Source organism: Coregonus lavaretus (assembly GCF_964263955.1).
Source record: "Coregonus lavaretus genome assembly, chromosome: 33".
NCBI classification, from domain to species: domain Eukaryota; kingdom Metazoa; phylum Chordata; class Actinopteri; order Salmoniformes; family Salmonidae; genus Coregonus; species Coregonus lavaretus.
In genome coordinates, this window is record NC_140020.1 from 15,251,660 (window position 1) to 15,276,510 (window position 24,851).

The 24,851-nt window shown below is 42.9% G+C and overlaps 2 protein-coding genes across 2 annotated transcripts in view; both read left to right on the forward strand.

The window, feature by feature from the left end:
• LOC311108152 (protein FAM184A-like) overlaps positions 1-3,253 on the forward strand; it is a 102,183-nt gene extending 98,930 nt beyond the window's left edge. The window contains exon 16 of the mRNA XM_084150778.1: positions 2,839-3,253. Coding sequence (XP_084006904.1) covers positions 2,839-2,920 — 82 coding nt within the window. The 3' untranslated portion in view covers positions 2,921-3,253. The remainder of the gene's footprint in view (positions 1-2,838) is intronic.
• An 816-nt stretch (positions 3,254-4,069) lies between these two features.
• Positions 4,070-22,336, forward strand: LOC311108281 (DNA helicase MCM9-like). Its single transcript, XM_084150903.1, has 13 exons — positions 4,070-4,187; positions 5,868-6,184; positions 9,594-9,907; positions 10,064-10,145; positions 11,917-12,117; positions 12,305-12,430; positions 12,548-12,667; positions 12,775-12,949; positions 13,084-13,286; positions 16,366-16,572; positions 16,766-16,848; positions 19,799-19,944; positions 20,235-22,336. Exons 2-13 carry the CDS (start codon positions 5,875-5,877, stop codon positions 21,892-21,894), a joined length of 3,627 nt encoding a protein of 1,208 aa, XP_084007029.1. The 5' UTR covers positions 4,070-4,187; positions 5,868-5,874; the 3' UTR covers positions 21,895-22,336.
• Positions 22,337-24,851: the final 2,515 nt, after the last annotated feature.

A 24,851-nucleotide genomic window follows, 5' to 3' on the forward strand; every position in this document is an offset into this window, starting at 1 on the left:
GAGGCAGAAATCTTTCTGATTGAGAGGTGGTCAAATACTTATTTCCCTCATTAAAATGCAAATCAATTTATAACATTTTTGACATGCGTTTTTCTGGATTTTTTTGTTGTTATTCTGTCTCTCACTGTTCAAATAAACCTAGCATTAAAATTATAGACTGATCATTTCTTTGTCAGTGCTCAAACGTACAAAATCAGCAGGGGATCAAATACTTTTTTCCCTCACTGTACAGTACCTCTCTACTGCAGCACATACCACACTTATGATGCCATGTATTATACATCTGTTTTAAGATGATATAAATGTACTTCTATCTCTGTGCATGCAGTGCCCTTTAAATGCTGCCCTATTTCGATTCAGGAGGCCTATACCAGAATACAAATATAGCAATAGAAATTACATACATATACATTTGCATACCTAATTTAGTTTTCTCTATGGAAAACACTAGTATGCATGCTTATGCTATTTCTCTGCTTTTAGATTCTAATGCTGTTGAAGTCAGCCCTGTCTGTCTCAGCCCAGGTGTTCCCTAGATCTGAAGTTGGTGATTAACAGACCAGAATGCATGTTCAATTGAGCATTAAATTGGATTTGCTGCAATGAAGGCTACTGAGACCAAGGAGAGAATGATTGCAGAGGAGATATTTTAGGATAGTTTTCAGTGACATAAAGAGTTCTGCACGGAATGAAGAAGCCACCTGTCGTTAATTTAAAACTTCAGACATGTTTAGCTCAGTCAGAGCAGTACAGTTTGTGCAGTGCAGAATGATTACCGAGTGTAGACTGTGTTTAATAATTTGTCTTGTGTCATCTAGTCATGATAATATACTGAACAAAAATATAAATGCAACATGCAACAATTTCAATGATTTTACTGAGTTACAGTTTATATTTGGAAATGGTGGGCCTGGAAGAGCATAGGCCCAGCTACTTGGGAGCCAGGCCCACCCACTGGGGAGCCAGGCCCAGTTAATCAGAATGAGTTTTTCCCCACAAAAGGGCTTTATTACAGACAGAAATACTCCTTAGTTTCATCAGCTGTCTGGGTGGCTGGTCTCCGATGATCCCTCAGGTGAAGAAGCCGGATGTGGAGGTCCTGGGCTGGCGTGTTTATACGTGGTCTGCGGTTGTGAGGCTGGTTGGGAGTACTGCCATATTCTCTAAAATGACGTTAGAGACGGCTTTTAGTAGAAAAATGAACATTCAATTATTTGGCAACAGCTCTGGTGGACATTCCTGCAGTCAGCATGCCAATTGCACGCTCCCTCAAAACTTGAGACATCTGTGACATTGTGTTGTGTGACAAAACTGCACATTTTAGAGTGGCCTTTTATTGTCCCTAGCACAAGGTGCACCTGTGTAATGATAATGCTGTTTAATCATCTTCTTGATATGCCACACCTGTCAGGTGGATGGATTATCTTGGCAAAGGAGAAATGCTCACTAACAGGGATGTAAACACATTTGTGCACAACATTTGAGAGAAATAAGCTTTTTGTGCGTATGGACAATTTTGGGGATATTTTATTTCAGCTCAGTATAATACAACCTTTAAGTTTAGAGGTTGTTATTTGACATGACAACTGTGTAAATAGCCATGGTAGGAAATGAAAACTTGAAAGTGTCTTAAGTTACATAGTTCTTTTTCAGATCCCATATTGCAATCTCCTTGCCTTTGTTTTTCTCAAATATTAACTGCAATATGAAGTTATGAGTCATATATCACAGAGATTTTAATCTTGAACACTTTGTGCACTGTAGTTGTTGAGAGGAGAGGGCTTCTAATTATTACTGTATGTTCTGTTCTGACATTTCACTTAGAGTTCTCCTCCCACTCATCCTCTCCTCTTCTTTGGCTCTCCAGACCCTCGGATGTCAAGCCCTTCTTAGATAGGAGGCATCTGGTGCCCGTCAACGGGTTACGACCTCTGGACAGAAACTGAGGGAGGGCCCTAAACACCAGGCAACCAGTCAGTCAGTCAGTCAGCAAGTCATCCAGACAGACAGTCAGCCAGACAAACACCAGAAGGATATCCAGCCCTATAAGCAAAGAGCAAAGGTTATTTTATGTGGAATAAAGCTGCAATGTTATAATACAGTGAGGTTTGTTGGTGTTTATTGTGAATTTCCAATGCCAAGGTTATGGTCAAGCCAGCAACCCAGTGAAATGCATTAGGTTGAATAGGTTACATCTTGGACAGACTGCATAGAACAAACCACAATAGGCAAGATTATGGTCTTTCAATACATTTTCCCTCTCACATTCTTTCTTTGAGTTTATTATTGGATTTGCTTTTCAGAAACTACAGAGTATGAAGAGAACAAACACTATTTGGTATTCAGGATTTTTAATAGATGCATTCACATATTTGTATAACCAAGAGAGCATAATCCCCCAAGGACCTGAGTCAAGGATTAACAACTGCATGGTCTTGTTGTAATTCAATCTCACAAAACCCCATGGCTGGATGATCATGTAAAACAGGAATGGTTGAGTTATTACAACCACAGGCTCTATTAAAAATGAGCAAACTTAACACAGTTAAAGGCTGATTAGTGCAACAGAAATGTTATTGTTTTCAAGGAAGCATTTACACTCGAGAGCAGATAATCAAATCTATAGCTATACTGCCTCAATAAAATCCCATTCTGTATCCTCTGAACTGGATGGATGACTACACTGACTTCAAACACAGAACATAAGCATAAAACCCAGAGCCTTTAAATTGAATAAAACTACTCTCAACCCTGAGGTGCAATAAGGATTTCTTAGTCAATAATGTCCTGTATTGTATAACTGTTTGCTGCTGTTGTGGTGTGTGCCCCACTGTGTAGCCCTCCTGAGACAGAGGAGTCACCCGTAGGATCCCCAGACCCCCAGCGCCAGGAGTGGTTCGCCCAGTACTTCACCTTCTGATTTTTGCAACTCGAGAGCATGTCAACCATATGAAATGAAAAAGACTTTAAAAAACAACAACATATTATTTAATGATCAACCACTCCATTGCATTCTGTTGAATACTTCACTGTGAATGGGTTCCTTGTTTGTACAGTGCCGATGAGTATGTTTGACGTTTTTCTTTTTTGCCGTTTCTAAAGAGTGGTGCATATGCTGCTATCATTTGTTGAATACAGTATATAGTAAATTGTCCTCTCTGTACCTTATTTTAGGATGGCACCGTAATGATAGTTTGTTACAGCAGCATAATACATTTTGGTAGAACTCAACTGTTTGTATGGTTGTCTCAACACAGATATAATGATGTCTCACCAATTTTAAAAATAAATTACATATTTTATATTTATATTATACTGTGTATGCTTAACTAATAAATACTGATTATTGTGACATTTACTCATCTGTGTGCTGTCAATTATGTGGGCCTTTCAATTTATGTATGATTTGTGATTTGTACCATACAGTACTCTGTGCCATAGAATCCCAACTTCAGCAGAAAATATATAATGATAAGGTTCATGGATTTTTTAAAATTAACTCTATGATGTGTTTCACAATGTTTTAGGTCATAGTATGTACAGGTTTTACTGTGTTCAGGTGATGCAAAAGTTGTACCCCTGTGGGCAGAGCCGGTAGAAGGCGCTGAATGGCTCTGGTCCTACTGTGGCGGTTTTGACTAAATGGGATGCAGCTAATGTCAGTTAGCGTAGCCGGTTAGAATAATTAACGTAGCAGATTATGAGAATTCGGTTAAGGTTAGGAAAAGGGTTAGGGTTATAGTAGCTAAAATGCTAAATTCTCCCCGACGCGACTGGAAAATTCAAGTTTTGACGTCACTTTGACATTAGCTGCGTCCCTTCTAGACATGACCTGCTGTGGCATGTGAATCTGAAGACCTTGCGGCTGCGCACTTTATTTTGCGATAGGCGAGACACTACCAAGTGAGAGAAGATAGGGGGTTCCTTCCATAAAAGCCTTTTCACATTCTTTTGTGAAAGACACACGTTTTCCATTATATTATTGTTGATTTTAAAATGTAGTATTTCATTCATAGGGACTATTTTCAGACATTACTATGATGTTTATTTCATGTTATAGTTTGATCACCCCCTGTGGAAGTAAGAGTGTGTGAATCCAGCGGGAAGTACCAAAGTGCTTAGCATGTCCGTGGGATTTATGTTGATATTCAGCTGTAGAGAAACTAAAACACTTAAAATAAAATAGGGTATGTATTAAGTTATGTTGTTTGCTAATACATAGTACAAGTTGTTGAAGATTGCATTTAGATTTTGGAATCATGTGTAGCTGTTGTCAAACTTGCCTCCCTGTTAGCTAGCTGACGTTAGCCAAACAACCAGATCTGGGCCATCGTGTTATGTGGCGTTACACTTATCTCTCCATGACATAGAGCAATTATTTTCCAACTTTGTTTAGTGACTGGCTTCAATATACTTTCGTAACTCAAAGTAAAAATGTTGTTAGTGTTGACAAACATTTCTCTATATACACTGCCGTTCAAAAGTTTGGGGTCACTTAGAAATTCTTGTTTTCGAAAGAAAATAAAAAAAAATGTCCATTAAAATAACATCAAATTGATCAGACAACCATCAGTCCTGTGTTCCAATCGCACGTTGTTTTTGCTAATCCAAGTTTATCATTTTAAAATGCTTCATTAAATAGTACCCGCAAAACACCAGTCTCAACGTCAACAGTGAAGAGGCGACTCTGGGATACTGACCTTCTAGGCAGAGTTGCAAAGAAAAAGCCATATCTCAGACTGTCCAATAAAAATAAAAGATTAAGATGGGCAGACTAAGATATGGCTTTTTCTTTGCAACTCTGCCTAGAAAGTCAGCATCCCGGAGTCGCCTCTTCACTGTTGACGTTGAGACTGGTGTTTTGCAGTACTATTTAATGAAGTTGCCAGTTGAGGACCTGTGAGGCGCCTGTTTCTCAAACTAGACACTAATGTATTTGTCCTCTTGCTCAGTTGTGCACCGGGGCCTCCCACTCCTCTTTCTATTCTGGTTTGAGCCAGTTTGCGCTGTTCTGTGAAGGGAGTAGTACACAGCGTTGTACGAGTTCTTCAGTTTCTTGGCAATTTCTCGCATGGAATAGTCTTCATTTCTCAGAACAAGAATAGACTGACGAGTTTCAGAAGAAAGTTATTTGTTTCTGGCCACTTTGATCCTGTAATCGAACCCACAATTGCTGATGCTCCAAATACTCAACTAGTCTCAAGAAGGCCAGTTTGATTGCTTCTTTAATCAGCACAACAGTTTTCAGCTGTGCTAACATAATTGCAAAAGGGTTTTCTAATGATCAATTAGCCTTTTAAAATGATCAACTTGGATTAGCAAACACGATGTGCCATTGGAACACAGGACTGATGGTTGCTGATAATGGGCCTCTGTACGCCTATGTAGATATTCCATTAAAAATCAGCCGTTTCCAGCTACAATATTCCTTTACAACATTAACAATGTCTAGACTGTATTTCTGATCAATTTGATGTAATTTTAATGGACAAAAAAATTGCTTTTCTTTCAAAAACAAAGACATTTCTAAGTGACCCCAAACTTTTGAACGGTAGTGTATGCTAGGTGTGTCTCCAAAATAGGCCACACTAGCTCTGGTCCATAAGCGTACGTCTGATCTGAAGCGACTGTATCTCGTAAATCTTTGTCGTAGTACAGCTCCGTCTCATGCGCGTGGACCGCAGCTACTATTAATAACTTCACTAGCCTGAGTTATCAAAAATAGTGTCAGCACCACTTCACCTCTGCAACTAAATTGCTGACCTCTTTGTTTTTCAATCTCTCTGGCTTTGCCACTACTACCAATGTCACCTTCAGTTTACTAGCCAGACACTACAGATGAGCTAAAGCATATTTCACCCCTCCAGATCCAGGATGTTGATAAACCCAGAGCAGGTAGCTCTGATAGGGCAGGTGTTTGAGGCGTATGTGACAGAGTACCACAGGAGTGACATCCTGCAGATCCTTCAGGAGCCTGATGAGGATGCCCACTACCCGGTGGTCATCAACGCCATGACACTGTTCGAAGCCAACATGGAGGTGGGAGACTACTTCAATGCCTACCCCAGCGAGGTCATCAACATCTTTGACAACACCCTTCACAGAGCCGCCAAGACAGTGTCAGAGAACTCTACACAGCAAAGGTGGCACAATGTCAAACACCACCTGCATGCCCGAATCACAGGTAAGAGGCTCTTACCCACTTCCAAATTTACCGCTAGCCCCCTACCTCCTAGGCACTTGTATAGATCTGAAAAGATAAGCAGTATGTTGTAAATTCATTCCACCTAGCCTATCATAGAGCAAGTTGGAGTTATTGCTATAATTTATCGCTATTTCTAATTTATATAAATTATTGCTATTTCTAATTAGTTATCCAATCTCTTTATTTACATGAAGACAAGTGCATAGAGAGGTTGACTTGAGCATCTGTGTCAATAATATGAGAGGCTAGAGAGCTCTTTCAGCTCCCTTCTCTGAATGAATTGTCCTCGTACATAGTTATGGCCCTCTGCTGCTGTAGCTTTATGTAACGTCTGAGATATATATTTGTGAGTTAGTGGGTGGCTGTCCTCCCTGTCTAATTGCAATGCACTTTGTCTTGAAGAGCTCCATTAAAACAGTGCCTGGAGTGGTTTAGGCCGCAGTGTTACTTTTTTGGTTAATTTCACTTGTTCTACAGGAGGCTCGCCTCATCAGTCTGCCCTCTGCAACAGAGGAGTCATTTAATTCCAGACAGACACAATTAGAGCTCCTCATCATAGATAGTTGAATCACGTGTCCAGTGGCAAACATTAGCATCCTTTTGATGCAGCTTGATAATGATAATAATCACAATAGGAGGTACAGTATACCCATCACTGGCCAGCAGGATTTAATGAGAACATTATGAACATCTTGTCTCCGTGTAGGTATCTGTCTGTGGTTGTTGACTCGGGAAGAATGTCTGCCTGTGAAATGCAGGAGAACAGTAGGCAGTAAGAGACTGAAACAGGAGACTCAGCGTGGCCCAATATATCACTCTTAGCAGGCCCAATATTGATTTCCTGGGCTGACACGTGGATACCTGAGGTGGGGCCCAGAGAAACTGTAGCTAGTCAATGAGGGTTTCTAATGCACATTGTCTCTAGCAATAAGGCTGCGTTTACACAGACAGCCCGATTCTGATTATTTTTCCACTAATTGGTATTTTAACCAATCAGATCAGCTCTTTTGCCAATAATTGGGCTAAAGATCAGAATTGGTCTGTCTGTGTAAACGCAGCCGAAGACTCAGCCGCACTATGGGTTCCGACACCTCCGGGCTGCCACACTTTTACCAACACCATTAGTTTAGCACCTGGAATGGGTTGACATCGATTGGCCTGATTTAATATGCAGATTATAAAAAAAGAGCACAGACATCTAGTCAGATGGGAATAATCTGTAATGATTGACCTTGTCTGGTCTGTCTGCCGGCCTTGCAGAGTAGCTCAACCTTCACATCTAATTAATTTAGCCATTGCGTACTGCAGTCTGGGGTCTCACTAGTACAGAGAGCAGTGTTATAAATAGCCAGATGATGTGCTTGACTCATATGCTATTCCTTGATTTGGTTACATGGTGTGAATGTAGAATGCATAGCAAATAGTAGCAGGGCCCTTGGTGATGTAACTGTGTGTGTTCTGGTGGGGAATGTTACTGCTACAAGGCCATGTTTAAGATCAGACCAATATATGCTGAAGATGTGGACGGAAAATGTAAATATTGTTTGAGATGCCAGTTGGAGAGAGATGATAATACACTATATTTAAAAAAGTATGTGGGCACCCCTTCAAATTAGTGGATTCGGCTATTTCAGCCACACCCGTTGCTGACAGGTGTATAAAATCGAGCACACAGCCATGCAATCTCCATAGACAAACATTGGTAGTAAAATGGCCTTACTGAAGAGCTCAGTGACTTTCAACGTGGGACCGTCATAGGATGCCACCTTTCCAACAAGTCAGTTTGTTTTATTTCTGCCCTGCTAGAGCTGCCCTGGTCAACTGTAAGTGCTGTTATTGTGAAGTGGCAACGTCTAGGAGCAACAATGGCTCAGCCGCGAAGTGGTAGGCCACACAAGCTCACAGAACGGGACCGCCAAGTGCTGAATCGTGTAGCGCATAAAAATCATATGTCCTCAGTTGCAACACTCACTACCGAGTTCCAAACTGCCTCTGGAAGCAACGTCAGCACAATAACTGTTAGTCGTGAGCTTCATGAAATGGGTTTCCATGGCCGAGCAGCCATACACAAGCCTAAGATCACCATTCACAATGCCAAGCGTCGGCTGGAGTGGTGTAAAGCTCGCCGTCATTGGACTCTGGAGCAGTGGAAACGTGTTCTCTGGAGTAACGAATCATGCATCATCATCTAGCAGTCCGACAGACTAATATGGGTTTGGCAGATGCCAGGAGAACGCTACCTGCCCCAATGCATAGTGACAACTGTAAAGTTTGGTGGAGGAGGAATAATGGTCTGGGGTTGTTTTTCATGGTTTGGGCTAGGCCCCTTAGTTCCAGTGAAGGGAAATCTTAACGCTACAGCATACAATTACATTCTAGATTATTCTGTGCTTCCAACTTTGTGCCAACAGTTTGGAGAAGGGCCTTTCCTGTTTCAGCATGACAATGCCCCCGTGCACAAAGTGAGGTCCATACAGAAATGGTTTGTCGAGATCGATGTGGAAGAACTTGACTGGCCTGCACAAAGCCCTGACCTCAACTCCATCAAAGATCTTTGGGATGAATTGGAACGCTGACTGAATCCAGGCTCTGTCGTAGCCGGCCGCGACCGGGAGACCCATGGGGCGGCGCACAATTGGCCCAGCGTCGTCCAGAGTAGGGGAGGGAATGGCCGGCAGGGATGTAGCTCAGTTGGTAGAGCATGGCGTTTGCAACGCCAGGGTTGTGGTTTCGATTCCCACGGGGGGCCAGTATGAAAAATAAATAAATAATGTATGCACTCACTAACTTTAAGTCGCTTTGGATAAGAGCGTCTGCTAAATGACTAAAATGTAATGTAAATGTAAATAACATTGGTGGGCTGGAGTATTGCATGGGATAAAATGTTACACTGACCGTGTCTGCGAGTCCACAGATGTATCAGGAAGAAAGACTTCACAAGTCTGCTGTGGATTAACAGTGGTCACTGTTTAGGCCTAAAGCTTCCTGTTACAAAAGAAGAAGGCTTCTCCCTTAGAGCTCTCTCCATTAGGTAGTTTTATCCAATAAAATACTGTAGGCTACTTGACAGATGTACAGTAAGGCTATGTAATAGGTTAAGTATGTTTCATTATTTTAAAAATCTCCCACTTGTTTAATTTGACCCATGCAACACAGTGCAAGATGCAAGCGATACATCTCTCTTCAATACAATAGTGGGTAGATAGCCCCATCTGGTGGTTTATATTGAGCATGACAGGGAATGCTGAACTTTGCATTCCAAGAAAGATGGTGCAGTTGTGTTGTCAATTCTGATCATTGTTTTGATGTCTAGTCCAGTGCTCCTTGGTCTGTTTGATGTCCATAACCCTAACCTCCCTCTGCATTGCTGTATGTCATCACGCCTCAGGTCTTCCTGTGTGTCCGGAGCTCACCAGGGAGAACATCCCCAAGTCTCGGGACGCTGGTCACTTCCTGTCCGTCACGGGCACGGTCATCCGCACCAGTGTGGCCAAGGTCCTGGAGTACGAGAGGGATTACATGTGCTCTAAGTGCCGTCACGTGTTCTCCCTGCAGGCTGACTTTGAGCAGTTCTACAGCTTCGTCCCCCCAACCAGCTGCCCCAACCAGGACCTCTGTAACGCCAACAAGTTCACGTGCCTGTCAGGCAGCTCCACCCCGGCAGCCTGCAGGGACTACCAGGAGATTAAGATCCAGGAGCAGGTGACTCACTGACTGGGGGTTAAGATGCTCTAGCACTGTTTGTTTTAATTATAGTCTACACATTGTATAACCCTGTTGAATAACATCTGAAAACACATTGTAAGCCTATATTTGATCAAACTGCGCCCCTCTTTCCCTGCTGTTCTGTGTGCCCAGGCCCAGAGGCTGTCTGTGGGCAGTATTCCTCGTTCCATGGTGGTCATTCTGGAGGATGATCTGGTAGACAGCTGTAAATCAGGTAACATTGGTCACTATGACATCACTTGTCACTATGATATCACAGTTGACATTTGTATTGGAAATTACATCACAGTTGGGATTGTTACATAAAGGATAATGTCATACTGTTTTATGGGAATATTTCTTTTTTAAATTTGTTTTGCAGAGGGCGACATCATTGTGTTAGGTAGATTGTGACATCACTGAGTATTGGAATTCCACATTGTGATGTATTACCAATGATTTCATAATACTGTATGATGTACGGATGTTACATTGTGGTGTCATTTTGTGTGTGATAACATCACAATACCATATGATTGTCTTTCACCCAAGATGAAATCACAGTAGATGAATTGGAATGTTTTTAAAGGGATTAGTATGTTTCTAGGATACAGTGCATTCGGAAAGTATTCAGACCCCTTGACTTTTTCCACATTTTGTTACATTAGACTTATTCTAAAATTGATTAAACAATACCCCATAATGACAAAGCATAAACAGGTTTTTAGAAATGTTTGCTAATTTATAAAAATATAAAAACGGAACTATTACATTTACATAAGTATTCAGACCCTTTACTCAGTACTTTGTTGAAGCACGTTTGGCAGCGATTACAGCCTCGAGTCTTCTTGGGTATGACGCTACAAGCTTGGCAGACCTTTATTTGGGGAGTTTCTCCTGTTCTTCTTTGCAGATCCTCTCAAGCTCTGTCAGGTTGGATGGGGAGCGTTGCTGCACAGCTATTTTCAGGTCTCTCCAGAGATGTTCGATCAGGTTTAAGTCCGGGCTCTGGCTCTCCCAGTCCCTGCCGCTGAAAAACATCCCCACAGTATGATGCTGCCACCACCATCCTTCACTGTAAGGATGGTGCCAGGTTTCCTCCAGACGTGACGCTTGGCATTCAGGCCAAAGAGTTCAATCTTGGTTTCATCAGACCAGAGAATCTTGTTTCTCATGGTCTGAGAGGCCTTTTGGCAAACCAAGTGGGATGTCATGTGCCTTTTACTGAGGAGTGACTTCCGTCTGGCCACTCTACCATAAAGGCCTGATTGGTGGAGTGCTGCAGAGATGGTTGTCCTTCTGGAAGGTTCTCCCATCAGAGGAACTTTAGAGCTCTGTCAGAGTGACCATCGGGTTCTTGGTCACCTCCCTGACCAACGCCCTTCACCCCCGATTGCTCAGTTTGGCCGGGCGGCCAGCTCTAGGAAGAGCCTTGTTGGTTCCAAACTTCTTCCATTTAAGAATGATGGAGGCCACTGTGTTCTTAGGGACCTTCAATGCTGCATAAATGTTTTGGTACCCTTCCCCAGATCTGTGCCTTGACACAATCCTGTCTCGGAGCTCTACGGACAATTCCTTTGACCTCATGGCTTGGTTTTTGCTCTGACATGCACTGTCAACTGTGGGACCTTATATAGACAGGTGTGTGCCTTTCCAAATCATGTCCAATCAATTGAATTTACCACAGGTGGACTTCAATTAAGTTGTAGAAACATCTCAAGGATAATCAATGGAAACAGGATGCACCTGAGCTCAATTTCGAGTCGCATAGCAAAGGGTCTGAATACTTATGTAAATAAGGTAATACGGTATTTTTTGTTTTTGCTAAGAAAATTGAAATACATGTTTTCACTTTGTCATTATGGGGAATTGTGTGTAGATGGGTGATAAAAAATATATTGAATCCATTTAGAATTCAGGCTGTAACAACTAAATGTGGAATAAGTCAAGGGGTATGAATACTTTCTGAAGGTACTGTATCACCATTTGTGATGACATTTTTTCAGGTGATGATGTGACAGTGTATGGAGTAGTTCGTCAGCGATGGAAGCCCCTGTACGAGGACGCACGCTGTGAACTGGATCTGGTGTTGAAAGCCAACTTCATTGAAGTGAACAATGAGCAGACCATGGCAGCTTTGGTCTTGGAGGACATGCAGAAGGAGTTTGAGGAGTTCTGGGACAATTACAAACATGACCCTATAACTGGTACATAATACCTAAACTGTAATACTTCCTCAATCCCCATAATTAAAACTGTTGCCATATAGATTTAGATACAACTTTTCAATTAATTTAATGGTCATTATTACATGTTAAATACTATATGAGATAAGATGGACATGAAATGTTTATGGAATTTGATTGGTGTTCTTTTTCCATGTTCTCTCTGAAGGCAGGAACCAGATTCTCATGAGCCTGTGCCCACAAGTGTTTGGAATGTATGTAGTGAAGTTAGCTGTTGCTATGGTGTTAGCAGGTGGGGTGCAAAGAATAGATCCTTCTGGAACTAAGGTAAGAGGTATGTATCCTTGTTCCAAATGTGGGCCAATTTCTCTTACATACCTCACATACTGCAACTCTATTGGTGTCCCATGTTAATATCTGATTCTAGATTTGTAATTTGTTTCTGGTTTAGGCGAGTCTCATCTTCTGCTGGTGGGAGACCCAGGCACAGGGAAGTCTCAGTTTCTGAAGTACGCTGCTAAGATCACTCCCCGGTCAGTCCTCACTGCTGGGATTGGCTCCACTACCGCTGGTCTGTCTGCCCTCTGCTGGTTCATCAGATACAGTTAACTTTGCTTAGAGGAATCACTGAAATAACCACTTATAGTAGTCAAAAATGGAGTGTGTGTTGTGTGTCAGGGTTGACGGTGGCAGCAGTGAAGGACTCCGGGGAGTGGCATCTAGAGGCAGGAGCACTGGTGCTGTCTGACGGAGGCCTGTGTTGTATTGACGAGTTCAACAGCATCAAAGAGCACGACCGCACCAGCATCCACGAAGCCATGGAGCAGCAAACCATCAGTGTGGCCAAGGCAGGGTAAGGAAAAATCTTACCTTGCACTCACTTCTGTTATGGGCTGAAGCAGGGTCATAATGACTGACGTGCATAAAGCATGTCTTTCTATTTCCTTCATTGACTTTGTGGGGTCTATTTCTCTCTGTCCCACCCAGCATGGTGTGTAAACTGAACACCAGGACCACCATCTTGGCTGCCACCAACCCTAAGGGCCAGTACGACCCCAACGTGCCTGTGTCGGTCAACGTGGCCCTGGCCAGCCCCCTGCTCAGCCGCTTTGACCTGGTCCTGGTCCTACTGGACACCAAGAACCCTGAGTGGGACCGTATCATCTCCTCCTTCATACTGCACAATAAAGGTGTTTATACAGAGTCCTTATAGAGAGAGCGAGAGAACAGGCTCTGTGCACTCTTACTACTGAAGAGCTAGGGTGTTGAGATCCACCTGTTTTTAGACCACTGCGTTTTGGCTTCATAATCATAGAAACTGGTCCAGACCCTGGAGAAACAGGTGGTAGGACTCTGGTCAATTAATGACATGAATTGATCTGTATGTCGCTTTGGATAAAAGCATCTGCTAAATGGCATATATTATTTACACTACCAGTCAAAAGTTTGGACACACCTACTCATTCAAGGGTTTTTCTTTATTTTTACTATTTTTTACATTGTAGAATAATAGTGAAGACATCAAAACTATGAAATAACACATATGGAATCATGTAGTAAACAGAAAAGTGTTAAACAAATCAAAAATATATGTTATAATTGAGATAGCCACCCTTTGCCTTGATGACAGCTTTGCACACTTTTGGCGTTCTCTCAACCAGCTTCACCTGGAATGTTTTTCCAACAGCCTTGAAGGAGTTCCAACATATGCTGAGCACTTGTTGGCTGCTTTTCCTTCACTCTGCGGTCCGACTCATCTTAAACCATCTCAATTGGGTTGAGGTCGGGGGATTGTGGAGGCCAGGTCATCTGATGCAGCACTCCATCCCTCTCCTTCTTGGTAAAATAGCCCTTACACAGCCTGGAGGTGTGTTGGGTCATTGTCCTGTTGAAAAACAAATGATAGTCCCACTAAGCCCAAACCAGATGGGATGGCGTATCGCTGCAGAATGCTGTGGTAGCCATGCTGGTTAAGTGTGCCTTGAATTCTAAATAAATCACAGACAGTGTCACCAGCAAAGCACCCCCACACCATAACACCTCGTCCTCCATGCTTTACGGTGGTAAATACACATGCGGAGATCATCCGTTCACCCACACCGCGTCTCACAAAGACACGGCGGTTGGAACCAAAAATCTCCAATTTGGACTCCAGACCAAAGGACACATTTCCACCGGTCTAATGTCCATTGCTCATGTTTCTTGGCCCAAGCAGGTCTCTTCTTCTTATTGGTGTCCTTTAGTAGTGGTTTCTTGCAATTCGACTATGAAGGCCTGATTCACACAGTCCCCTCTGAACAGTTGATGTTGATGTGTCTGTTACTTGAACTCTGAAGCATTTATTTGGGCTGCAATTTCTGAGGCTGGTAACTCTAATGAACTTATCCTCTGCAGCAGAGTTAACTCTGGGTCTTCCATTCCTGTGGCGGTCCTCATGAGAGCCAGTTTTATCATAGAGCTTGATGGTTTTTGCGACTGCACTTGAAAAAACGTTCCGTATTGACTGACCTTCATGTCTTAAAGTAATGATGGACTGTCATTTTTCTTTGCTTGTTTGAGCTGTTCTTGCCAAAATATGGACTTGGTCTTTTACCAAATAGGGCTATCTTCTGTACACCCCCCCCCCCCCCACCTTGTCACAACACAACTGATTGGCTCAAACACATTAAGAAGGAAAGAAATTCCACAAATTAAATTTTAAGAAGGCACACCTGTTAATTGAAATGCATTTCAGGTGACTACTTCATGAAGCTGGTTGAGAGAATGCCTAGAGTGTGCAAAGCTGTCATCAAGGCAAAGGGTGGCTATTTGAAGAATATAAAATAAATTGTGATTTGTTTAACACTTTGTTGTTTGCTACATGATTCCATATGTGTTATTTCATAGTTTTGATGTCACGAGATGGAAGCCACTCCTCAGTAAAAGGTACCAGCCCGCTTGGAGTTTGCCAAAAGGCACCTTAAGTACTCTCAGACCATGAGAAACAAGATTCTCTGGTCTGATGAAACCAAGATTGGCCTGAATGCCAAGCGTCACGTCTGGAGGAAGCCAGGCACCGCTCATCACCTGGCCAATACCATCCCTACGGTGAAGCATGGTGGTGGCAGCATCACTATTATTCTACAATGTACAAAATAGTAAAAATAAAGAAAAACCCTGGAATTGAGTAGGTGTGTCCAAACATTTGACTGGTACTGTATGTAATCAGTTGAAGTACAGAACAGATAAACGAAAACCAGTCCTCTAGAAGTAGAGCATAGTAATCTTGCTCTTAGCGCCTGAGATATCCACCAATTACAAAGGTCATCTGAGGAATCAGTGGGATATCATATTGCTGAGTTAAGCTACACTGCAAATTAGAGTTGAGATCTCCTCTAGGCTCTTTGTTAGAAAAGAGAATCTCTCTCCCCTGAAAGCCAGCACTTGATCATTTGCATAATATAATTCCCACAGTATTTGCATAAGGAAGAGAGCTATGTTGAATGAAAATGCCAATGATGTAAATTCTCTCTGGCATCGCCCCAGATTAAATAGTGCTCTAGGTCATTATCAAAAATATCACTCAGAGAGTTGTGGTTATGGAAGGCTGGGTCCTATTCATTATGACAAAACGTTTTGCAACAAAAAACAATTATTTTTGGACAAGTTCAGGTAGCCCCTTCCTGTGTACATTTTCTTCTGTCTAGTAAATAATAAATACATCCCCACATCTTGCTCTTCACTGTAATCAGAAGGCTAATATCAATACTATGCATGCCAGTCCCTCTTTGCTAAAAGTAGAGGAGAGACTGACCGCATCACTTCTTGTTTTTTATAAAGAACATTGATGTGTTGAAAATTCCAAATTGTTTGCATAGTCAATTTACACACAGCACTGACACACACACTTACCCCAGCAGACACTTACCCCCAAATCCAGAACAAATTCAAGAAAACGTGCAATGTTATATAGAGCCATGACTGCATGGAACTCCCTTCCATCAAAGATTGCTCAATTGAACAGCAAACCTGTTTAAAAAAAACGGATAAAGCAACAGCTCACGGCACAACACCTCTCCCCTATTTGACCTAGATATTGTGTGTATGTACTGATATGTAGGCTATGTGTGATGTTTTAAATGTATGTAGTTCTGTCCTTGAGCTGTTCTTGTCTATTAATGTTCAGTATTATTGAATGTTTTCTGTGGACCCCAGGAAGAGTAGCTACTACTATCGCAACCGCTAATTGGGATCCTAATAAAATACCAAATACCTTCATCTGCCCTTCAGGAGCTCCCTGCCAGTCGGAGGAGTCTTTGTGGAGCATGGAGAAGATGAAGGCCTACTTCTGCCTGATCAAGGGGCTGCAGCCGCATGTGTCTGAGGAGGCCAACTCCATCCTGTCCCGCTACTACCAGCTGCAGAGGCAGAGCGACAGCAGGAACGCAGCCCGCACTACTATCCGCATGCTGGAGAGCCTCAGCCGCCTTGCAGAGGGTGGGACAACATTTTAGATTACACATCTAATGTCTTTCCTTCGGAATTCCTTTGAGTTTAGTTTAGTTACTAAGGAGTTTAGTAGTTACTGAAAGTGTTATGACTCATATTTATTATGTGAATGTTTTATGCTATAGTTGTTGTTGATATGATGTGGTCATGAAGCTCATGATCTTTGTCCTGATCCTTGCAGCGCACGCCAGGTTGATGTTTCGAGACACTGTCACTGTGGAGGATGCTGTTGTTGTTGTCTCTGTCATGGAGTGCTCAATGCAGGTAGGAAGCTACATTTTGTTACATTCTAACATGAAATAATTAAGCAATAGGCCTCCCGAGTGGCGCAGCAGTCAAAGGCACTATACAGTGGGGGGGAAAAGTATTTAGTCAGCCACCAATTGTGCAAGTTCTCCCACTTAAAAAGATGAGAGGCCTGTCATTTTCATCATAGGTACACGTCAACTATGACAGACAAAATGAGAAAATAATTTCCAGAAAATCACATTGTAAGATTTTTTATGAATGGATTTGCAAATTATGGTGGAAAATAAGTATTTGGTCAATAACAAAAGTTTCTCAATACTTTGTTATATACCCTTTGTTGGCAATGACACAGGTCAAACGTTTTCTGTAAGTCTTCACAAGGTTTTCACACACTGTTGCTGGTATTTTGGCCCATTCCTCCATGCAGATCTCCTCTAGAGCAGTGATGTTTTGGGGCTGTCGCTGGGCAACACGGACTTTCAACTCCCTCCAAAGATTTTCTATGGGGTTGAGATCTGGAGACTGGCTAGGCCACTCCAGGACCTGGAAATGCTTCTTACGAAGCCACTCCTTCGTTGCCCGGGCGGTGTGTTTGGGATCATTGTCATGCTGAAAGACCCAGCCACGTTTAATCTTCAATGCCCTTGCTGATAGAAGGAGGTTTTCACTCAAAATCTCACGATACATGGCCCCATTCATTCTTTCCTTTACACGGATCAGTCGTCCTGGTCCCTTTGCAGAAAAACAGCCCCAAAGCATGATGTTTCCACCCCCATGCTTCACAGTAGGTATGGTGTTCTTTGGATGCAACTCAGCATTCTTTGTCCTCCAAACACGACGAGTTGAGTTTTTACCAAAAGGTTATATTTTGGTTTCATCTGACCATATGACATTCTCCCAATCCTCTTCTGGATCATCCAAATGCACTCTAGCAAACTTCAGACGGGCCTGGACATGTACTGGCTTAAGCAGGGGGACACGTCTGGCACTGCAGGATTTGAGTCCCTGGCGGCGTAGTGTGTTACTGATGGTAGGCTTTGTTACTTTGGTCCCAGCTCTCTGCAGGTCATTCACTAGGTCCCCCCGTGTGGTTCAGGGATTTTTGCTCACCGTTCTTGTGATCATTTTGACCCCACGGGGTGAGATCTTGCGTGGAGCCCCAGATCGAGGGAGATTATCAGTGGTCTTGTATGTCTTCCATTTCCTAATAATTGCTCCCATAGTTGATTTCTTCAAACCAAGCTGCTTACCTATTGCATATTCAGTCTTCCCAGCCTGGTGCAGGTCTACAATTTTGTTTCTGGTGTCCTTTGACAGCTCTTTGGTCTTGGCCATAGTGGATTTTGGAGTGTGACTGTTTGAGGTTGTGGACAGGTGTCTTTTATACTGATAACAAGTTCAAACAGGTGCCATTAATACAGGTAACGAGTTGAGGACAGAGGAGCCTCTTAAAGAAGAAGTTACAGGTCTGTGTGAGCCAGAAATCTTGCTTGTTTGTAGGTGACCAAATACTTATTTTCCACCATAATTTGCAAATAAATTCATTAAAAATCCTACAATGTGATTTTCTGGAAAAAATATCTCAATTTGTCTGTCATAGTTGACGTGTACCTATGATGAAAATTACAGGCCTCTCTCATCTTTTTAAGTGGGAGAACTTGCACAATTGGTGGCTGACTAAATACTTTTTTTCCCCACTGTATCGCAGTGCTAGAGGCGTCACTACTGACCCGGCATCGGGGCTGTATCACAGCCGGCCTTGACCAGCGTCGTCCGGGTTAGCGAAGGGTTTGGCCGGGGGGGCTTTACTTGGCTCATCGCGCTCTAGCGACTCCTTGTGGCGGGACGGTTACAGGCTGACCTCGGTCGTCAGTTGAACGGTGTTTCCGCCAACACATTGGTGCGGCTGGCTTCCGGGTTAAGCGGGTGGGTGTTAAGAAGCGTGGTTTGGCGGGGTCATGTTTCGGAGGACACATGACTCGACCTTCGCCTCCCGGGCCTGTTGGGGAGTTGCAGCGATGAGACAAGATCAAAATTGTGGAGAAAAGGGTGTAAAATACAAAAAATATAAAAAATATTAAGCAATAAGGCCCAAGGGGATGTGGTATATTTAAGCAATATGGCCCGAGGGGGTGTGGTGTGTGTATATATACCACAAACCCCAGAGGTGCCTTATTGCTATTATAAACTGGTTACCAACGTAATTAGAAGAGTAAAAATAAATATTTTGTCATACCCATGGTATGCGGTCTGATATACCACGGCTTTCAGCCAATCAGCATTCAGGGCTCGCACCACCCAGTTTATAATGACCTGAATGCTGATTGGCTGAGAGGTGTATGAGACAATATACCACGGATATGATGCAAAAATACTTGTTTTCTGTTCTATTTATGTTGGTAACCTGTTTATAATATCCATAAGGAACCTCGGAGGTTTGTGGTATATGGCGAATATACCACAGGCTAAGGGCTGTATTCAGGCACTCAGCTTCGCGTCGTGCATAAGAACAGCCCTTAGCCGTGGTATATTGGCCATATACCACACCCCCTCAGGCCTTATTGCTTAAATATATCATGGCTACGGGCTGTTCTTAGGCACGACACGAAGCTCAGTGTGTGAATACAGCCCTTAGCCGTGGTATATTCGCCATATACCACAAACCTCAGAGGTTCCTTATGGATATTATAAACAGGTTACCAACATAAATAGAACAGAAAACAAGTATTTTTGCATCATACTCGTGGTATATTGTCTCATACACACACAGCTGAAATGCTGTTTCAGCCAATCAGAATTCAGGACCCAAACTACCCAGTTTGTAACATGTTACATTTTACAGTTACATTGAATGTAAATTGTAATGCATTCAGCATGACACACGATACACATGACTTGACACACATGACATAATACAAAATGTAAGGTGAAGATTCAGTGAGGTGTGTGTGTGTGCCTGCCGTAGGGGGGCGCTCTCCTGGGAGATGTGAATGCTCTTCACACGTCATTCCCTGACAACCCCAGTCAGCAGTACCAGACACAGTGTCAAATTGTTCTGGAGGGACTCCAGCTGCCTCACCTCCTCTACAAGGAGATGGACAGGCTCTCAAGGTGAGACATTATACTAATGAACAAGGTTTGTGATGATAAAACTTTGCAGAACAGGACAAAAAGTAAATATTGCTTGTAAGTAATGCATTCTTTAACTTATTGTCTTCTACACCATCAGAATACTAATATTGTGTGTAGACAGTGCAACATTTCAAACTAAATCTCACTTGTAACAACTCCCCCAACAACGTATTACCTCTAAACCCTAGCCCAGTGAAAATACTGAATACAATTCTCTGAAAATACTGAATACATCCCCCCTCATGTATGAGTCATTGTTTTTTCTTTAGACTGCAGAATAATGGGCCAGGCTCCCCTAATGGAACAGAAAAAGGTGTGCCTCTGCCTGCAAAGCAGCACAGTGATCTGAGCAGCAGTTATCATCACATAGAGAAGAACTCTAACGCCCAGACAAGAGGTCCGGGGAGCTCTGACATCACAACAGACACAACAGAGAGTGGACTGGACTGGTTCCACTCACTGGCCGGCCCAGTGGGGGGAGGAGATACCAACTTACCGATCATCACTTCACCCATCACAACATCCAAACATAACAACCACAACTCCTTCTCAAAGCAGGCCCAAACCCTGCCAAAACACCCCGCTGTGTCGTTGCCAGGCAACAGCGGCGCTGCACACAAGGAGCGTGGGAGAGCGCCTGTGTGCGATAAGACACCCAGTATAACTGCGGAGGAGGAGGTGGTAGAGAGCTGTAAGGAGAGCAGTAAAAGCACAGCGTCAGCAGCAGTGGAAGACACATCCTGCTCTATGGTACAGAAGGTGTCCAAGAAGCTGCGAGGCAAACGGCTCAGAGAGATGACTCTGCAGGGAGAGGAAGCTGTGGGAGAAGGCAGCACCAGCAAAGACCTCATAGACCATCTAGATCTGGAGCAGGCCTTCTCCGCAGACTTCCTGTCCTCCTGCAGCACACCTGTAGCAGGGAAGAAACGCAACTCAAAGAAGAACAATGTCCCTCGTAACCTCCCATCTGGAGACCAGGACCCCTCTGGTACTGTGGGGGCAGAAGAACTGCACTCTAAGTTCACAGGGTTCACATTTAAACCCAGAGAGAAGATGACCCACGCTAAACCTCTCTGCCCAGATACTGACAGCTCAGACATTCACACAGAGAATAGTGATCCACATAGCAAAGCAAAGACACAGAGCAGAGAGAACCATAACACACTTTCTTCAGTGAGAGAGAAAGAGAGAACAGAAAAGGCAAAGAGTGAGAAACAGTGTTACCAAGACAGGCCAGCAGAGGGCAGAAGTGCTGCCAAGAAGATGAGGCTGAGTGTTCAGTCTGAGGAGAAAGAGTTTCCCACTGAGGTATCACGTGACCTGAGCCCAGAGGTTAGTGGTCCCAGGGCAGAGGGAGGTGGTAATGGGGGGGATCGTGGGACAGAGCAGAAATGCCAGCAGCTGCTGAGCAGAATGGCTCCAGGTGTGAACAGAACTACATCAACAACCCTCACAGACCCTCCCCCACTACAGCCAGATCACCCAAAGCCCACTGTGGCGGCCTCTACCCTGGCCAAACTCTCCAGGTTCTCCTTCATAACCACAAAGTACCAGGAAGTTACAACCCTAATAACAACTCCTACATCAGGGGCTCAGGTAACCACCTCCATAGAGCTTAAAGCAGGGCAGCAGGACACAGGGACACAAGCTATCGCCAGCATACAGCAGAGGACAGGGATGCAAGCTAAAGCCTCTACAGAGGATAGGACTGAGGCCAGTGTTAGTGGAGACAAAGACTTCCAGACATTTAACAGTAAGGGCCAGAACCCTGCTGGAGATTCTGCTGTTAACTCTAAAAAGAGAAAGTGTTTTGAGCTGGGCTCTAAAGGCCTCTTTTCTGACCTGTCTATGTTCAGCTCCTCCAACTTTGATGAAGATGATCTGAGTGTAGACTGGGATGAGGAGTTGGGGAAAAAAGCTCAAATGTAACAGTGAAACGATGTTTGAAACGATGTAATGTACTGAATATTATTTGTGACTTCTCACTGTGTGTGTGCATGCGTGTTTGTTGTTGTATTGTCAAGAATTTGTATAAATATGCAGATCAGTGTTTGATCATGAGTTTCACTATCGACTTGATGTCATGCTGTTGGCTATTGAACACGTATTATGCCATATAACCAATCTTATGTTAATTCTGTAAATGAAACCTCTCTTATACAAAGTATTTGGTCTTGTCACAATATCTGAAATAATGCTGTTATATGATGTAGTCAAACTGAAATATGATGTTCATATGAGGCTGCAAGGGCCCATTTTCATCATGGAATGGCCAATATTACACGCTCCATGAAAACTCACAATATTGTTGTAGGCAAAAGTTATGTTCATTCAAACTCATAAAAATCTGAGTCACAAATCAATGTGGGTGATAACTGACTGGGCCCTACTTTTGCCTAAGGCTGTGTATTATGATGTGGTATGTAATGATTTCATCCTCTGAGCTAGTGCCAGAAAGCACCACACCAAAGGGAGCATGGCTGTTGTCATGACTATGTGGATGGCATTCCATAAGGAAGCTGCGTGAAAGCTCCTCCGCAACAGCTAATAGGATCAGAGGAAGTCTAGAAGATTGTTGGCTGGGTCAGGCAAGGCCACTAACAATATCAACCCCACTATTTCTATAACTATTCTGAACAAAAATATAAACGCAACATGCAACAATTAAAACGATTTTACGGAGTTACAGTTCATATAGGGAAATCAGTCAATTGAAATAAATGAGGCCCTAATCTATGGATTTCACATGACTGGGGAGCCAGGCCCACCCAATCAGAATGAGGTTTTCCCCACAAAAGAGGTTTATTACAGACAGAAATACTTCTCAGTTTCATCAGCTGTCCGGGTGGCTGGTCTCAGACGATCCCGCAGGTGAAGAAGCCGGATGTGGAGGTCCTGGGCTGGCGTGGTCCCGTAGCTCAGTTGTTAGAGCATGGTGCTTGCAACGCCAGGGTTGTGGGTTCGATTCCCACGGGGGACCAGTACTAAAAAAGTATGAAAATGTATGCACTCACTACTGTAAGTCGCTCTGGATAAGAGTGTCTGCTAAATGACAAAAATGTAAATGTGGTTACATGTGGTCTGCGGTTGTGAGGCAGGTTGGACGTACTGCCAAATTCAATAAAACAACGTTGGAGGTGGCTTATGGTAGAGAAATTAACATTACATTCTCTGGCAACAGCTCTGGTGGACATTCCTGCAGTCAGCATGCCAATTGTACGCTCCCTCAAAACTTGAGACATCAGTATGAAAATGTATGCACTCACTAACTGTAAGTCGCTCTGGATAAGAGCGTCTGCTAAATGACTAAAATGTAAATCTGTGGTGTTGTGTGACAAAACAGCACATTTTAGAGTGGCCTTTTATTGTCCCCAGCACAAGGTGCACCTGTAATGATCATGCTGTTTAATCCGCTTCTTGATATGCCACACATGTCAGGTGGATGGGTTATCTTGGCAAAGCAGAAATGCTCACTAACAGGGATGTAATCAAATATGTGCACAACATTTGAGAGAAATAAGCTTTTTGTGCATATAGAACATTTCTGGGATATTTTATTTCAGCTCATGAAATATCGGACCAACACTTATCATGTTGCATTTATATTTATGTTCAGTATAACATTTAAGAAGATGGAAACAAATCAATCAAATCTCCCTAGGAACAACATTTTTAATTTTCAAACCTAAACCAAAGAGGCTGACCCATTCTGCAATTTAAAAAATAGGACCAGCCACTTGCATAAAGGTAACGTATCGAGATGCGTTTTACACATTACAATCTCTTTTGTTCTAATTTAGTTGGTGTAGGTCAGACTGCTCAATGTCAGCCAAACAGTCCCCAGTGAGGCGGTGTGATGGTGATATTAATGGAGGAAGGTCGGAGGTGGGTGACAACAGGAGGTAAGATGAGGAGTTAATGGTTCCTAACTTCCTGCAGATGAAGCAGCAGCCTCATCAATAATGAATATATATTGATTAGCCATCTGCCAGACTATCTCACAACACTGGAACATACAGTACCTAATCCAACCACTACATGATGTCATCCCTCTGGTATTCCTTCGCTTTTACACAGATTTTCAGGAGCATATTGGATTTCTCATTTGTCCTCTGTGTCCAAGGTGTGTGTGAGGCTTCTCTGATCTTCCTGTTCAAAGGATTGAATATGATCTTGCCACAATGATCTTGGCACAGTTACTGTAATAATGTCAAGTGAAATGCATGTGCTCATATAAATACAGCTTTTAGAAAAAGTGCTGTACTTTGGAACATTTTCAGTTTGACCTATAATACTTTTATACTAAAATTTGCTAAAATAACTGAATGATATGCATTCCTTATTGAAATGTGTAATCTATTGCATCATTTACATAATTCCATAGTGTACATACTGCTAATTAAGGATTTATAAGCCACAGTGTTAGTTTCAGCAGGTTTTGGCAGTCTGAACAGCTGACAGTTGCTATGTGCCAAATGCACATGTCTGGGTACTCTCACATGAAGTGGTCTTTGTTTGTTGTTAGTGGATTTAGTTTTTGTCCTCAGTTTATTCCTTGTGGCTGTTTGGAGTTATTCCTCAAGGTTTGTCTTTTAATCTGGAGCATCTTTTATGGTAAGTCTGTAATGGATTTTGTATTAGAATTTCTCAACTGCTTGGGAAAATTGTCTTTAAATAATTTTTACGACCCAGGCCTATATAACTAAATGACTCTAAACCAGTATTTCCCAAACTCGGTCTTGGGGCCTCCCAGGGGTGCACTGTTTGTTTTTTCCTTAGCACTGCAAAGCTGATTCAAATAATGAAAGCTTGACGATGAGTTGATTATTTGAATATGCTCTGTAGTGCTAGGGCCAAATAATAAACTTGCACCCAGGAGAGGCCGC